Source organism: Salvelinus namaycush, chromosome 10 (genome assembly GCF_016432855.1).
Source record: "Salvelinus namaycush isolate Seneca chromosome 10, SaNama_1.0, whole genome shotgun sequence".
Classification (NCBI taxonomy): Eukaryota; Metazoa; Chordata; class Actinopteri; order Salmoniformes; family Salmonidae; genus Salvelinus; species Salvelinus namaycush.
Genome location: NC_052316.1, coordinates 47,178,809 through 47,195,969, shown reverse-complemented (window position 1 = coordinate 47,195,969; position 17,161 = coordinate 47,178,809). Strand labels below are relative to the sequence as shown.

General features: G+C 43.2%; 1 protein-coding gene across 1 annotated transcript in view; it reads right to left on the bottom strand.

Annotated features, from left to right (window-relative positions):
* Window positions 1-17,161, bottom strand: part of LOC120055111 (phosphatidylinositol 3,4,5-trisphosphate 5-phosphatase 1-like) — a 45,417-nt gene that overhangs the window by 17,842 nt on the left and 10,414 nt on the right. Inside the window, exons 3-16 of the mRNA XM_039003029.1 lie at window positions 14,468-14,603; window positions 13,982-14,147; window positions 13,433-13,573; window positions 12,146-12,236; window positions 9,387-9,464; window positions 8,692-8,769; window positions 7,216-7,339; window positions 6,931-7,034; window positions 6,746-6,848; window positions 5,236-5,432; window positions 4,432-4,549; window positions 2,716-2,812; window positions 1,417-1,555; window positions 6-114 (exon numbers count right to left, since the gene is read on the bottom strand). Coding sequence (XP_038858957.1) covers window positions 6-114; window positions 1,417-1,555; window positions 2,716-2,812; window positions 4,432-4,549; window positions 5,236-5,432; window positions 6,746-6,848; window positions 6,931-7,034; window positions 7,216-7,339; window positions 8,692-8,769; window positions 9,387-9,464; window positions 12,146-12,236; window positions 13,433-13,573; window positions 13,982-14,147; window positions 14,468-14,603 — 1,681 coding nt within the window. The remainder of the gene's footprint in view (window positions 1-5; window positions 115-1,416; window positions 1,556-2,715; window positions 2,813-4,431; window positions 4,550-5,235; window positions 5,433-6,745; window positions 6,849-6,930; window positions 7,035-7,215; window positions 7,340-8,691; window positions 8,770-9,386; window positions 9,465-12,145; window positions 12,237-13,432; window positions 13,574-13,981; window positions 14,148-14,467; window positions 14,604-17,161) is intronic.

Genomic DNA, 17,161 nt, shown 5'->3' with positions numbered 1-17,161 from the left:
CTTACCATAGTGTAGAAACACCTTCTCTTCTCCTTTCTCAATGGTGAGCTGGTCTCTACACAGCAGTTCCTGGTACTGTTGCTGTTTGATCTTGGTCACGATGCTCTCTGCTTCCTGTTAAGGGAACACAATGCAAAGTAGCTGGTTCTCTTTTTCCTGCCCGGTGACGTCATCAGCACACCGCTGGCTCTTTTTCTGCCTGACTTGGTCGCTAACAGATAAATAGGGAATAGGAACTGCATGCTGGCTCTTGTGTCCCAAATGGCACCCTATTGCGGGTACTTTTGACCAGGGCACGGGTTAAAAGTAGTGCACCAGATAAGGGCGCCAATTAGGATGCATAGTGTCAAAAGTAGTGCACCAGATAAGGGCGCCATTTAGGATGCATAGTGTCAAAAGTAGTGCACCAGATAAGGGTTCCATTTAGGGCGCACAGGTAAAAAGCAATGCACCAGATAAGGGCGCCATTTAGGATAGGATCCACTGTTTCATGCACCAGGCGGTCTTGTCCTCCACGTTCTGCTAACCAGACAACTTGTTCTCTGTTTCTTAACACATTCGAGAAGAACGTTGACAGAAATCATTTGTTGGTTACACTTGACACTATTACACAAAGCAGGTTCCTTGTGTAACCTTTTCATGCGAGTAAAGTAAATATATATTCGGTACATGGGAATTGAACCGCAAAACTGTGTTTTTATGTGCACTCTGTCACCACTCATAGCCCTTTACCTGCAACAGGGTTAGGGTTAGGCCCTTTACCTGCAACAGGGTTAGGGTTAGGGTTAGGCCCTTTACCTGCAACAGGGTTAGGGTTAGGGTTAGGCCCTTTACCTGCAACAGGGTTAGGGTTAGGCCCTTTACCTGCAACAGGGTTAGGGTTAGGGTTAGGCCCTTTACCTGCAACAGGGTTAGGGTTAGGGTTAGGCCCTTTACCTGCAACAGGGTTAGGGTTAGGCCCTTTACCTGCAACAGGGTTAGGGTTAGGCCCTTTACCTGCAACAGGATTAGGGTTAGGCCCTTTACCTGCAACAGGTGGGAAAAATAAACATCAGTATTGTTTTTATGCAGATTGTAGAATATTTGTAAGAAAATCCGTCACTAATTGGATGGGAACCTAGCTACTGACATTAATTCCTCTCAATATTATCTCCAGTTTTTGTAATACTGTCATGATCTCAGTAAGAGAAGACTAAGTTGAGAGTTGTTGATACTGTAGCAACCTTAACCCAACACAAACTCGTCAAAAGGTCCGGATCTCTTGGAGTAACGGTTAATGTGTTCGGGTTGACAGCCGCTGGACCCCAGGTTTGAGTCCCGGTCAGGCTACCCCCCCCCCCCCCCCCCCCCCCGAATTAGCTACAATACAATCTCCCCATCCAATGGTAACTAACTGCTAAACTAAGTATAACTTACTGTGGATGGCAATTCAATTCGATAATTCAGATCCCCAAGCCAGAACAGATGAGTGAATCGATGTGTGATGTCAAACGGATTCAGTTTCTTATCTCCAAGATTCAAGAAACGTAGGATGCTGACGTAATTTTGGTTGCGTCTGGCAAGAGAACAAACGTTGAGGAATTAAATGTTTTGTTTCAAGTTGAGATATGAAGTTTTCTGTCCTCACGTTTAGCTACTTTTTTTGTTGTTGCAATATTCAGACTCGTATCTTTGTGTTTCACTATTCATCAAACAGAAACGAAACATAAAATAATTCCATTCATTTGTACGAGTTAGATTTAGACGAATTCCATGCCGCTTGTGGAGGTTCGTAGAGCAAAACAGAGAACAGCATCTTGTCCGTGAGGGTGTATCCTTTCTACAGTGGGGGTCATAATAGTTTGTTACCCAAACGGTTCAAATGCTACAGACAAACATTGGCATATCAGCATTATTGACTTCAGACAAGTCTCGTGGGGCTTGTGGAGGGGGGGGGGGTCAAAGAGCAAAACGTAGAACACTATCGTGTTCACGAGAGTCTCCCCTTTCTATAGAGTGGTCAGATTAGTTCAGATACTACAGAAGTTTTTGTGAGAAAACCTATTATTTGGGATGTCTACTGGTTTGACAAACAGCGCTGTAACTCTGCCACTTTCCACCTCGGATGTAGAAGGACGACATCGGAGGATGCAGTGGATTGAGACGCAGCCCGTGTAAACAAACAGATATCTTCACATTTTTTGAACTGGCGGATTTAGATTGAAGCACCGATGCGTCAATAGACTCTAGGTTTTTTTTAAAGCCTACTCAGGAAATAGAGCAGACAGAACACAAATAACAGACATTCTAAACAATACTGGAGCATAAACAAAACAAAGATCCTAAGAGTTTATATACATTTTGAAGAGATGTTAAATGTACTGATATTGTGCCAGCGGAATACTTTTTTAAATTTTATTAAATCTTCCCATGTATTACTCAAATGCAAGACAATTGAGAGGAGGTCTGGTCAGACATATACCACATTTAAATGGTCTGTATTTATTTGGTCATTTTAAATCCCAAATCTCTGTACCTACTGAGATTATGTCTGTGAAATTAATACACTTTTTTAATTTAGCGCCATTTAGCTTTCAATGCAATCTGGTTCCTAGGGGGTCTGAGTTCTGGGAAAACATGGAAATTGTCTACATTTGACACAACCATTCGGTATGCTTTAGGATTTTTATATTCTGAAAATTATTTTTCAACCATTTTTTGGTCCCTGCAGCTCACCTGATCTTCTTCTCACTGCCTGAGGTCAGGTGACTGTTAACGAAGCCAAAGGAAGTTCCGTTGAACATGAAGGAAACACCCACTGCTCCCTTATTTCCTGGAAAAACAAAAATAAATGGACGGATGTATCTTTGATCAAAGGGCCCGTTTCCCGGACACAGATTAAGGTTAGTCCTTGACAACAACAAAAAAGTATTCTGCATTGAGCAAGCTTTTTAATCCAGGACTAGCTATAATCTATGTCTGGGAAACAGTGAGCTGATGGGACTGCAGTGAGTTGATGGGACTGCAGTGAGCTGAGGGGACTGTAGTGAACTGATGGGACTGCAGTGAGCTGAGGGGACTGCAGTGAGTTGATGGGACTGCAGTGAGTTGATGGGACTGCAGTGAGCTGAGGGGACTGTAGTGAACTGATGGGACTGCAGTGAGCTGAGGGGACTGCAGTGAGCTGATGGGACTGCAGTGAGCTGAGGGGACTGTAGTGAGCTGAGGGGACTGCAGTGAGTTGATGGGACTGCAGTGAGTTGATGGGACTGCAGTGAGCTGAGGGGACTGTAGTGAACTGATGGGACTGCAGTGAGCTGAGGGGACTGCAGTGAGTTGATGGGACTGCAGTGAGTTGATGGGACTGCAGTGAGCTGATGGGACTGCAGTGAGCTGATGGGACTGCAGTGAGTTGATGGGACTGCAGTGAGTTGATGGGACTGCAGTGAGTTGATGGGACTGCAGTGAGTTGATGGGACTGCAGTGAGTTGATGGGACTGCAGTGAGTTGATGGGACTGCAGTGAGTTGATGGGACTGCAGTGAGTTGATGGGACTGCAGTGAGCTGATGGGACTGCAGTGAGCTGATGGGACTGCAGTGAGCTGATGGGACTGCAGTGAGTTGATGGGACTGCAGTGAGTTGATGGGACTGCAGTGAGCTGATGGGACTGCAGTGAGCTGATGGGACTGCAGTGAGCTGAGGGGACTGTAGTGAACTGATGGGACTGCAGTGAGTTGATGGGACTGCAGTGAGTTGATGGGACTGCAGTGAGTTGATGGGACTGCAGTGAGCTGATGGGACTGCAGTGAGCTGATGGGACTGCAGTGAGCTGATGGGACTGCAGTGAGCTGAGGGGACTGCAGTGAACTGATGGGACTACAGTGAGTTGATGGGACTGCAGTGAGTTGATGGGACTGCAGTGAGCTGAGGGGACTGCAGTGAGTTGATGGGACTGCAGTGAGCTGATGGGACTGCAGTGAGCTGATGGGACTGCAGTGAGTTGATGGGACTGCAGTGAGCTGATGGGACTGCAGTGAGCTGATGGGACTGCAGTGAGTTGATGGGACTGCAGTGAGCTGATGGGACTGCAGTGAGTTGATGGGACTGCAGTGAGCTGATGGGACTGCAGTGAGTGGATGGGACTGCAGTGAGTTGATGGGACTGCAGTGAGTTGATGGGACTGCAGTGAGCTGATGGGACTGCAGTGAGTTGATGGGACTGCAGTGAGCTGATGGGACTGCAGTGAGCTGATGGGACTGCAGTGAGCTGATGGGACTGCAGTGAGCTGATGGGACTGCAGTGAGCTGATGGGACTGCAGTGAGTTGATGGGACTGCAGTGAGTTGATGGGACTGCAGTGAGCTGATGGGACTGCAGTGAGCTGATGGGACTGCAGTGAGTTGATGGGACTGCAGTGAGCTGATGGGACTGCAGTGAGTTGATCGAACTTACCCAAAGCGTTGGCGATCCCTGTCTTGACGCTGTCTGAGAAGATGTGTGAGATTCTGTTCTCGTGCTCAGGCTTGGCTAGCACAACGATCCGGATGTTCCATAGGGTCTGGGTGGCTATCTGAACAGAATTAAAACACATAATAATGATACCTTGACCATTTCTTAATGGTCAACTCTATTACAATCTGACAAACTATATTTAAACGGGCCACTGTCATTTGTAATGTAACCCAACCTCAAACCGGTGTAGGAATAAGGAGATACAAGCAACTGTACTTTAAGGGTGGGTTTCCTGGACTCAGATTAAGCCTTGTCCTACACTGAAAAACTTGCTCCATGGAGAATCTCTATTGAAAGTGCTCTTTAGTTCAGGTCCAGGCTTCATATACTGTATGTCTGGGAAACTGGCTCTGGGTGTTGAGACTGAGACACCGGCTCTGAGTGTTGAGACTGAGACACCGGCTCTGAGTGTTGAGACTGAGACACCGGCTCTGAGTGTTGAGACTGAGACACCGGCTCTGAGTGTTGAGACTGAGACACAGGCTCTGAGTGTTGAGACTGAGACACAGGCTCTGAGTGTTGAGACTGAGACACCGGCTCTGAGTGTTGAGACTGAGACACCGGCTCTGAGTGTTGAGACTGAGACACTGGCCCTATCTCAAATCCTCTTCCCTCGATTCCTCAACTCCTATCTCTTGCCTCCTCAACCGTACTGGAGGAGAAGATCCAAGGTCCCTCCCCTCAGGCCTTCTCCTCCAATTGGTGCAAGGAATCATGAAAATACTAAATGAGATAGTGACTGACTTGTTTGAAGCTGATGTTGGTGGTTGCTCTCAAGGCACTCTTCAGCGTGTCGATCCACTCCTTCTCCCCGAGGGGATCTTCCTGAGTCCCGATCACATAGATGTCATGAGGAATGTGATCGGCCGTGTCGTCCCTGGTCTTGCCCTGACCTTTACACTGGAACCAGGATGCTATGCTGTGGGGGGGACTGGCGTTCCCTTGGGAGAGATAATGATAAATCAGTCAATCAGTCAAATATCTTTTTTTATTTCAATTAGGAAATGTGTAGCTAGTTGTTGTCATTCAGCAAAACAATTATCCACTGAGTTAAAAAACAGCAATAACGATATTGATCAATCTGGCGATTCCATCCCAGCGTGGCCCCAAAAATATTTGTGGGTATCCGAGATTGTTCTGGCAATTCTCACATAGAAACTTAATTGTGAGGAAGGTTTTTTTTTTTACATTTGTTTCACAAAAAATGAACATATTAAACATATTAAAATGTACGACATTAGAAATGACTTCTATAGTGATGGAAATAATCACTGAAATTTGTTTACTGCTTCTTCAGGTGCAATGAAGAATGATCTGTGAAGCGTAATTGATACAGACAACATCTTAAGAGTCATTATACTCCTTATGCTGTTCTCTATCCCATAGAGCCTAGCGGGGAGAGGATGCCCGTTGTCACAGTTCCAAGACCAGTCCTAAGTGTCCGGCTAATCCTACGTCAATGACGTGGGTGGATCTCAAGACTGAACTTGGATCGGCGTTAACTAGCAATGATATCGTTCGCCACCGTCGTCTTACGAACAGATATTTCAACAAAACAATAAAACAATCAATCATTTTCAAGTTTCTTTACAGCAAATGTCTTAGTTACATGATTGTATAACTAGCAAACGAGTTTTGAAATTGAGGGTGCAGTAATGAGGAAGTTTGGCAATGAGGACAAAAACTAGCATAGTTCAGCTAGCCAGCTAGTTTAGCCAAGGGAAAACGAGCTCGGGCCTAGTGGTTGTGCGCCCATGCTGGAGACATAATGTAGTTTTTATACCCTGACTTCAGGAGTTGGTGGCAAAAAAAGTTTGATTTAACAATTCAGAGACTGAAACAAATACGTCAGATTATTTATATTTAATAAGGACAATGAATCGATATAAAGTACAATCCCGAGATCAGCTGTAAAACGAATCTTCCAGTGATGTTTGAGTGAACCCTGAAAATAGAAAATGAATGGTGAAGTTGCTTCCGGACACAATAGACTCCTCCCTCTTTAGCATTCTATCGGGTCTTACAGGAAGTATGTAGCTTCAAATGACCAGTGTCATCATGATTTTCCCCCCAAAAATGGTTTGTGATACAAATGTAAAAGCATATTAAATATCTTCCCTCCACAAAAACATTTTCGGGCCACGCTGGTGTGGAATCACCCCAATAGAGTATTTTATTAGAAACCAACTATAACACTATTTAAAACGTTCTATGTATTCTAGGTAAAGGTAAACATTGAAGGCGGCCATTTTACCCATATTCCAGGTGCCAACGAATACAGTGATCATATCTGGCTCAGGCTTGTCTGAGTGTTTGTTCTTCATCTGCTGAAGGAGTTGACAGAACCCCTCTCTTTTCTGGTGACACACAGACAGACGTCAGAGGGACACCGTACAGTTAACATGAAAACATAGCACCAAATAACTTTGAGGTCTTTACCTTTGTGTCGTTGAAGACAAACTCTTTCCTCAGAGTCTTCTCCTTCTCTGTTTCCACCATGATCACCAGCTTGGCAACCTTCTGGGATTTCACGAGCTGTAAGACTTGACGTGACATAGATTAGACCTACATCAACTGGTGTCTTTGATTGTCTCCCAAATGACACTACTAAGTAGAACACTATATAGGGAATTAGGTGCCATTTGGGACAAAGACTTAGATAAAATACAGAATGTAAAATATAAATCAAATTCTCTGGGATTTTATCATGAATAGAGTACTGACTTTTATTGTGAACAAAGTATTTGTCTTCTGGCCCGTCTTTAGATTTCTTGAAGTAGATCTTCCCAGTTTCCACATCCACCTTGAGGAACATCTTGGTTGTGAGACCAAGCAGCTCTGATTTGACCTGCAAAGAAGACCACGACGTCACATGTTCACAATATGAACCTGTCCTTGTGCAATTAAACCGTGCAAAGATCGAAGACATTCGTTCCAAAACGTTATATCCACACATTTTTGCACATTTTGTGTTTACATTTTTTTATTTTTTTATCTGAAATAATTCCTATGGGTACCTTCGTGTGTAAAATATGACTGTTCCCACATGTTCTATTCATATATTTTATATGTGTATTAAAATGGGGTTGGTTGTTCGTATCCTGTGATATGGTTGTGTCATCTAGCTATCTTCAGATGAATGCACTAATTGTACGTCGCTCTGGATAAGAGAATCTGCTGAAAATACTCAAATGTTAAATGTAAATAATTTACATTCAGATCTCATATTACTGAATTGATTTATTTTAGAAAAACTATATATATATATATTGATGTAACAAATCATTTGTACAGTTCTTTAAATAAATAAAAAAAGGGTCACATGACTGTGTGAAACCTAGCCGTACTACTTATTCCTCTGAGAGTGAGGCGGATATTTAGCATTTAGCAGTAAAACAGGATTATTTTGTCTCATCTGAAAGGAAACCATCAAGTGATAGATTTTAAACAAATACATGTCTGTCATTGAACAACCCCCATGCCATGATTAGATAGTGTATATAAAACACATCAATCTCTCATAATTTCTTTAAAAACATTAAAAGCCAATTTTCCAACATTTCTGAAAATGGATATATAGCGTTTTGGAATAAAACCTCATTTGAAGTTTACCCAAGGGGAAACAACTGCCTCCTCTCATTGAACCCACGGATGTTCAAAACCGACCACAGTACTGCAGACATTGTTAGCAAAAAAAAAACAGGATACCACATTATAGCGAATGTGAAAATGTTTTTTTTTTTTTGTGGTCAATCTTCGTGGTAAAAATAAAAAAAAATCAGAAGACAATCATGGTACCGATAATTACTCCTATTACACCATACGCACGCCCTTATTAATAAACAAGAAGTTCTAAGTATGATTTAGTTGCTATTGTCAGCCTGCATTATCACGGTTGGCCTTCAACTTGATACTCAATGAGAGGGGGCAGAGCTAGCCTGGAGCTAGCTGCGCATGTTATGTAGAGTATCAATGGTATGATTTCCTTGGCTTCACATAGATATTAATGGTGTCACATGGTCGATGCCTTTGTCCATTCAAATACACTCATTGAGTGTACCCTCAATGATAATTGAGAGAAATCCCTTTGTTTCAGTCAAGTTTCTTTCTAAATCTTGCCTTTTGATATGTCATAAAGTTACGAAAATGCCTTTTCGCTATTGTATCTTTTATTTTTTTTATTTTTTATAGCTCACTTACTTCAAATGTAATAGGTGGTATTAGAGACTTTCTGTGGCCTCCGTCGTATCCAGCCCACTCAAGCACGGCTGTTTTGGCCTGAAAAAAAGAGGAATTACAGTATTTGAAAGGGAACACTACTTCCTCATGACTCGGTTTTTACCCTGGGTCTGGGTAAGTTAAAAATTTAACAGGAAAGACGTTACAGCATCTCAGAGTGTCACCTACACCAGGGTTAGTTAGAGATTGATAGATATAGAAAATGAATGAGCTTTGTGCAAAAATTGAATAACGTTTTCATTTTAGAATATGATTTTCTTCCCCAATCACACCCTATTCCCTTATATATAGTGTGTTACCTTTGGCCAGAGCCCTATGAGCCCTACAGTAGTGCACTATATAGGGAATAGGGTGTTAGGGCTCTGGTCTAAAGTAGTTCACTATATAGGTGTTAGGGATCTGGTCTAAAGTAGTGCACTATATAGGGTGTTAGGGCTCTGGTCTAAAGTAGTGCACTATATAGGGAATAGGGTGTTAGGGCTCTGGTCTAAAGTAGTGCACTATATAGGGAATAGGGTGTTAGGGGCTCTGGTCTAAAGTAGTTCACTATATAGGGAATAGGGTGTTAGGGCTCTGGTCTAAAGTAGTGCACTATATAGGGAATAGGGTGCCATTTGGGACAGGTCCTAGGGTTTAGAATGGTGTTAAAACATTACCTTCTCTTCAATGGAGTAGAGCAGCTTGGTTAGCTGTTCCAGCCTGAAGGACACAGACTGGTCGGAATCTGATGACACCTAGAAAGTGAAACAGAAACGTGATGTGAACTAGACACTGAAAGAGACAACATAATTCATTTGAAACCAACTATTGGAAACATGATATTCTATTGATAGGCAGAGTGTCTATTTCTGCAGAACAAACCAAGAAAAGGGCAGAGGTAGACTACAGTAGAATAGAGCAGAGGTAGACTACAGTAGAGCAGAGGTAGACTACAGTAGAGCAGAGGTAGACTACAGTAGAATAGAGCAGAGGTAGACTACAGTAGAATAGAGCAGAGGTAGACTACAGTAGAATAGAGCAGAGGTAGACTACAGTAGAATAGAGCAGAGGTAGACTACAGTAGACTAGAGCAGAGGTAGACTACAGTAGACTAGAGCAGAGGTAGACTACAGTAGACTAGAGCAGAGGTAGACTACAGTAGAATAGAGCAGAGGTAGACTACAGTAGAATAGAGCAGAGGTAGACTACAGTAGAATAGAGCAGAGGTAGACTACAGTAGAATAGAGCAGAGGTAGACTACAGTAGAATAGAGCAGAGGTAGACTACAGTAGAATAGAGCAGAGGTAGACTACACTACAGTAGAATAGAGCAGAGGTAGACTACAGTAGAGTAGAGCAGAGGTAGACTACAGTAGAATAGAGCAGAGGTAGACTACAGTAGAATAGAGCAGAGGTAGACTACAGTAGAATAGAGCAGAGGTAGACTACAGTAGAATAGAGCAGAGGTAGACTACAGTAGAATAGAGCAGAGGTAGACTACAGTAGAATAGAGCAGAGGTAGACTACAGTAGAATAGAGCAGAGGTAGACTACAGTAGAATAGAGCAGAGGTAGACTACAGTAGAATAGAGCAGAGGTAGACTACACTACAGTAGAATAGAGCAGAGGTAGACTACACTACAGTAGAATAGAGCAGAGGTAGACTACAGTAGAGTAGAGCAGAGGTAGACTACAGTAGAATAGAGCAGAGGTAGACTACAGTAGAATAGAGCAGAGGTAGACTACAGTAGAGTAGAGCAGAGGTAGACTACAGTAGAGTAGAGCAGAGGTAGACTACAGTAGAATAGAGCAGAGGTAGACTACAGTAGAATAGAGCAGAGGTAGACTACACTACAGTAGAGTAGAGCAGAGGTAGACTACAGTAGAGTAGAGCAGAGGTAGACTACAGTAGAGTAGAGCAGAGGTAGACTACAGTAGAATAGAGCAGAGGTAGACTACAGTAGAATAGAGCAGAGGTAGACTACAGTAGAATAGAGCAGAGGTAGACTACAGTAGAATAGAGCAGAGGTAGACTACAGTAGAATAGAGCAGAGGTAGACTACAGTAGAATAGAGCAGAGGTAGACTACAGTAGAATAGAGCAGAGGTAGACTACAGTAGAATAGAGCAGAGGTAGACTACAGTAGAATAGAGCAGAGGTAGACTACACTACAGTAGAGTAGAGCAGAGGTAGACTACAGTAGAGTAGAGCAGAGGTAGACTACAGTAGAATAGAGCAGAGGTAGACTACAGTAGAATAGAGCAGAGGTAGACTACAGTAGAATAGAGCAGAGGTAGACTACAGTAGAATAGAGCAGAGGTAGACTACAGTAGAATAGAGCAGAGGTAGACTACACTACAGTAGAATAGAGCAGAGGTAGACTACACTACAGTAGAATAGAGCAGAGGTAGACTACAGTAGAGTAGAGCAGAGGTAGACTACAGTAGAATAGAGCAGAGGTAGACTACAGTAGAATAGAGCAGAGGTAGACTACAGTAGAATAGAGCAGAGGTAGACTACAGTAGAATAGAGCAGAGGTAGACTACAGTAGAATAGAGCAGAGGTAGACTACAGTAGAGCAGAGGTAGACTACAGTAGAGCAGAGGTAGACTACAGTAGAGCAGAGGTAGACTACAGTAGAATAGAGCAGAGGTAGACTACAGTAGAATAGAGCAGAGGTAGACTACAGTAGAATAGAGCAGAGGTAGACTACAGTAGAGTAGAGCAGAGGTAGACTACAGTAGAGTAGAGCAGAGGTAGACTACAGTAGAATAGAGCAGAGGTAGACTACAGTAGAATAGAGCAGAGGTAGACTACAGTAGAATAGAGCAGAGGTAGACTACAGTAGAATAGAGCAGAGGTAGACTACAGTAGAATAGAGCAGAGGTAGACTACAGTAGAATAGAGCAGAGGTAGACTACAGTAGAGTAGAGCAGAGGTAGACTACAGTAGAATAGAGCAGAGGTAGACTACAGTAGAATAGAGCAGAGGTAGACTACAGTAGAATAGAGCAGAGGTAGACTACAGTAGAATAGAGCAGAGGTAGACTACAGTAGAATAGAGCAGAGGTAGACTACAGTAGAATAGAGCAGAGGTAGACTACAGTAGAATAGAGCAGAGGTAGACTACAGTAGAGTAGAGCAGAGGTAGATTACAGTACAATGTTAAACTAAAACATCAGAGAACCTTTTAGCCTCATTCAGCTTTAACATAATAGCAACCTGCAATCACGCAGTATCAATGTATCTTCAATCAGGAAGCGTTATGTCTCATTGAACAGAAAGACCAAGCTCCTCTACGATACCGACCCATTTCCTAATTTAACGTTAACGTTAAACTGATTCCATCTCCAATGCAGTTACAAACCGTCTCTTTACTGTATGTTGATGTTCAAATAACGTCTGATTAAAAAGGTGAATATTAATAATGTCCACCTACCTGAGTCCTCAGGCGTCCAATCCCTGGGGACAGCTGCTGGTCCAGAAGCCTCTGAAAGGCCTCCAGAGTGGGCAGGGTACGGGAGATCTCGCTGGTACAACATAGGAGCATAGCACTTGTTTAAATGCTGTTTACCAGGGTTTAGGGGTCCATTTCAATTCATTTACATTTACATTTAAGTCATTTAGCAGACGCTCTTATCCAGAGCGACTTACAAGTTGGTGCATTCACCTTATGATATCCAGTGGAACAACCACTTTACAATAGTGCATCTAACTCTTTTAAGGGGGGGGGGGGGGGGGGGGGGTTAGAAGGATTACTTTATCCTATCCTAGGTATTCCTTAAAGAGGTGGTGTTTCCGGAAGGTGGTGATTGACTCCGCTGACCTGGCGTCGTGGGGGAGTTTGTTCCACCATTGGGGTGCCAGAGCAGCGAACAGTTTTGACTGGGCTGAGCGGGAGCTGTACTTCCTCAGAGGTAGGGAGGCGAGCAGGCCAGAGGTGGATGAACGCAGTGCCCTTGTTTGGGTGTAGGGCCTGATCAGAGCCTGAAGGTACGGAGGTGCCGTTCCCCTCACAGCTCCGTAGGCAAGCACCATGGTCTTGTAGCGGATGCGAGCTTCAACTGGAAGCCAGTGGAGAGAGCGGAGGAGCGGGGTGACGTGAGAGAACTTGGGAAGGTTGAACACCAGACGGGCTGCGGCGTTCTGGATGAGTTGTAGGGGTTTAATGGCACAGGCAGGGAGCCCAGCCAACAGCAAGTTGCAGTAGTCCAGACGGGAGATGACAAGTGCCTGGATTAGGACCTGCGCCGCTTCCTGTGTGAGGCAGGGTCGTACTCTGCGAATGTTGTAGAGCATGAACCTACAGGAACGGGTCACCGCCTTGATGTTAGTAATTCAGTTTACTTCCCTAATTGGCTGAACGAATTAAATGGACCCCGAAACCGACTGAGATCTCACTGACACACTATAGGAGCACAGAAATGTTCTTTAATTTCACAAGGGACAATTAAAGACGGTTCATAGTGAAAGCCAAGTTATGTACAAAAAATACTTATTTTCCACCATAATTTGCAAATAAATTCATTAAAAATCCTACAATGTGATTTTCTGGATTTTTTTTCTAATTTTGTCTGTCATAGTTAAAGTGTACCTATGATGAAAATTACAGGCCTCTCTCATCTTTTTAAGTGGGAGAACTTGCACAATTGGTGGCTGACTAAATACTTTTTTTGCCCCACTGTACATGTTGCAGAAGCAGCTACTGTCTGCCAGTAGTGTATACCTATTCAGTTGTTTGCAGATTCCCATAGTGAGCTTCTTCAGATGGGGGAGGGTCGGATTCCCGTTCTGGACTTGCTCAGCATCGAGAGAGACCGAGGTGTGGAAGTATTCCTCAATGGATTTGTGGTGCTCTTCTGGCAGGCTGGAAGATATGATTGAATTGAATTGAATTTTTGGGTAACAGAAGACATATACAACAAACTGTACAATGTGGACCCAGAGGATATCACTTGAAAGTATTCATTCAAAAAACAAAACAAAAAACTTGTTTCCAAAGTGGTCCTTGAATTTACAGATGCATCATCAGTCAAGTGTAATTTGTTAGTTGGTATGTAACTTAAACATGGCCCGCTGGGTATGTCTTTAGTAACACAAGGGCAAATCTTAACTTCCTCTTTCAGTCAAATTTTCATTTCGTCTCCTACTGACATTAACGCATGCTGAAGTGAAAACTTGACCTGAGAGGAAGTTGGTATTTGTGCCACAATACTGAAGAGACTTGAGTAGTATCAGTACATAGATTAGTTGAACGTGATCCTTCAGTACATACTTAGACATATCGATGTGTTGTAGTCTCTGTAGGTATGTGTCTACCAGGGAACTACAAGCCGGCTCGGAGCCTCGGGAATCCCCTACGTGGGTTTCTTTACTGCCATTGGCTGACGGTCCTCCTGAGAAGTTCCTCGGGGGCAGCTGAGGAGGGTATTTCACTGGCTCTGTTGATCCAACAACAGTTATAACGGTTAGACATAACGTTATGTCCTGTGACAGCGAAAATACTTTGGACCTTTTTACGGATGTGTGAGACAGGCCCCTTGAGTTAAGCCTGATTATCCAGAGTGCCTTGGTTTAGCTCAGCTGTAGCAGAAACAGACAAGAGAGAATGCCTGTATCCTGAATGGCACCCTACTCCTTACATAGTACACTACTTTTGACCAGAGCCTTATGGGAACCCATATGGGCTCTGGTCTAAAGTAGTACACTATATAGGGTGAAAGGGTACAATTTGAGATGCAAACCTAGGCTATTAACCCACCTGCTTCTTCCTCTGGTTCCTCCTCCTTCTGAACAGGGAACTGCAGGTGTGTAGCCAGACCCATGTTGGGACTGTAGTACGTCTCCACCAGGTCAGACAGCACAGAGAATAATTGGATAGGCACGCCCTCAGAGGCCTGGAGACAGGCACAAAAGCAGTGGTGTAAAGTACTTAAATAAATAAAAAATACTTGAAAGTACTACTTAAGTAGTTTGAGTTTATATTTATTTTTACAGGGACAGTGCACATTAATCAACGTTTCAGTAAAAGTGACGGTTTTAGCCGGCCGGCTAATTTTCAACCGCAGTTGGGGGGGTGTCTGTACTTTACTATTTATCTTTTTTGACAACTTTTACTTTTACTTTACTACATTCCTAAAGAAAATAATGTACTTTTTACTCCATACATTTTCCCCTGACACTCAAAAGTACTCGTTACATGTATTTATTATGGATTCCCAATAGCCAAGGCAGCAGCTACTCTTCCTGGGGTTTATTATGGATTCCCAATAGCCAAGGCAGCAGCTACTCTTCCTGGGGTTTATTATGGATTCCCAATAGCCAAGGCAGCAGCTACTCTTCCTGGGGTTTATTATGGATTCCCAATAGCCAAGGCAGCAGCTACTCTTCCTGGGGTTTATTATGGATTCCCAATAGCCAAGGCAGCAGCTACTCTTCCTGGGGTTTATTATGGATTCCCAATAGCCAAGGCAGCAGCTACTCTTCCTGGGGTTTATTATGGATTCCCAATAGCCAAGGCAGCAGCTACTCTTCCTGGGGTTTATTATGGATTCCCAATAGCCAAGGCAGCAGCTACTCTTCCTGGGGTTTATTATGGATTCCCAATAGCCAAGGCAGCAGCTACTCTTCCTGGGGTTTATTATGGATTCCCAATAGCCAAGGCAGCAGCTACTCTTCCTGGGGTTTATTGTGGATTCCCAATAGCCAAGGCAGCAGCTACTCTTCCTGGGCTCCAGCAAAATTAAGGCAGTTTATACCATTTAAAAAAACAAACATTACAATACATTCACAGATATCACAAACACACTGTGTGCCCTCAGGCCCCTACTCCACCACTACCACATATCTACAATACAAAATCCATGTGTACGTGTGTATATAGGGCATATGTTATTGTGTGTGTTTATATGCATGTGTCTTTGCCTATGTTCACCGTTGCTTCTCAAGGTTAGTAGATTCTAATGCAAAACATCAACACTTACAGGTTAGTAGATTTCTCTGGGTCTAATGCAAAACATCAACAATCATTGGTTAGTGAACTACAGATCACAACAGTAGTCACAGCCTAGTACCCTTTGGAGTCCACAACAGTAGTCACAGCCTAGTACCCTTTGGAGTCCACAACAGTAGTCACAGCCTAGTACCCTTTGGAGTCCACAACAGTAGTAGTACAGATTCAGAAAAAAAACTGGACAAATATAATCCAACAGAAATGTGAAATGGTTTGAAGAATTGAAAGATCCAGACACTCAGGTGGGTTTTAATGTATGTAGTACCATCAAGCCATGGTCCTGATACACTGTTTCTCAAAGATCTCATCACAGGCTAGTACACTTCTGAGTTTAGTACACTACAACAGCAAGATAAGTACACGACAGAGCGCCAACAGCAAGACAGGCTAGTAGCCTGTTCTTCTCATCTCTCTACTTGGTGCTTGCTCTCTGGTGCCGGTATAGATCTTCTCAGTGTGGCAACGTGAGAGTCTTCTAGGGCTTTATGTTTCCGGAGAGACTTGATGTTGTATGAATGACAGGGTTTCCTTCTAGACCAATCATACAGCTTGAACACTCTTTCCACTGTTAGGCTACATTCCAAGGGCATTAGCGTATTAACTACCAAGTCACCTGGTTTCTTTAGCGTATTAACTACCAAGTCACCTGGTGTCTTTAGCATATTAATTACCTTGTCACCTGGTTTCTTTAGCGAATTAACTACCAAGTCGCCTGGTTTCTTTAGCGAATTAACTACCAAGTCACCTGGTTTCTTTAGCAAATTAACTACCAAGTCACCTGGTTTCTTTAGCGAATTAACTACCAAGTCACCTGGTTTCTTTAGCGTATTAACTACCAAGTCACCTGGTTTCTTTAGCATATTAACTACCAAGTCACCTGGTTTCTTTAGCAAATTAACTACCAAGTCACCTGGTTTCTTTAGCGAATTAACTACCAAGTCACCTGGTTTCTTTAGCGTATTAACTACCAAGTCACCTGGTTTCTTTAGCGTATTAACTACCAAGTCACTTGGTTTCTTTAGCTTATTAACTACCAAGTCACCTGGTTTCTTTAGCATATTAATTACCTTGTCATCTGGTTTCTTTAGCGAATTAACTACCAAGTCACCTGGTTTCTTTAGCGAATTAACTACCAAGTCACCTGGTTTCTTTAGCGAATTAACTACCAAGTCACCTGGTTTCTTTAGCGTACTAACTACCAAGTCACCTGGTTTCTTTAGCGTACAAACTACCAAGTCACCAGGTTTCTTTAGCGTATTAACTACCAAGTCACCTGGTTTCTTTAGCTTATTAACTACCAAGTCACCTGGTGTCTTTAGCGTATTAACTACCAAGTCACCTGGTTTCTTTAGCGTACTAACTACCAAGTCACCTGGTTTCTTTAGCGTATTAACTACCAAGTCACCTGGTTTCTTTAGCGTACTAACTACCAAGTCACCTGGT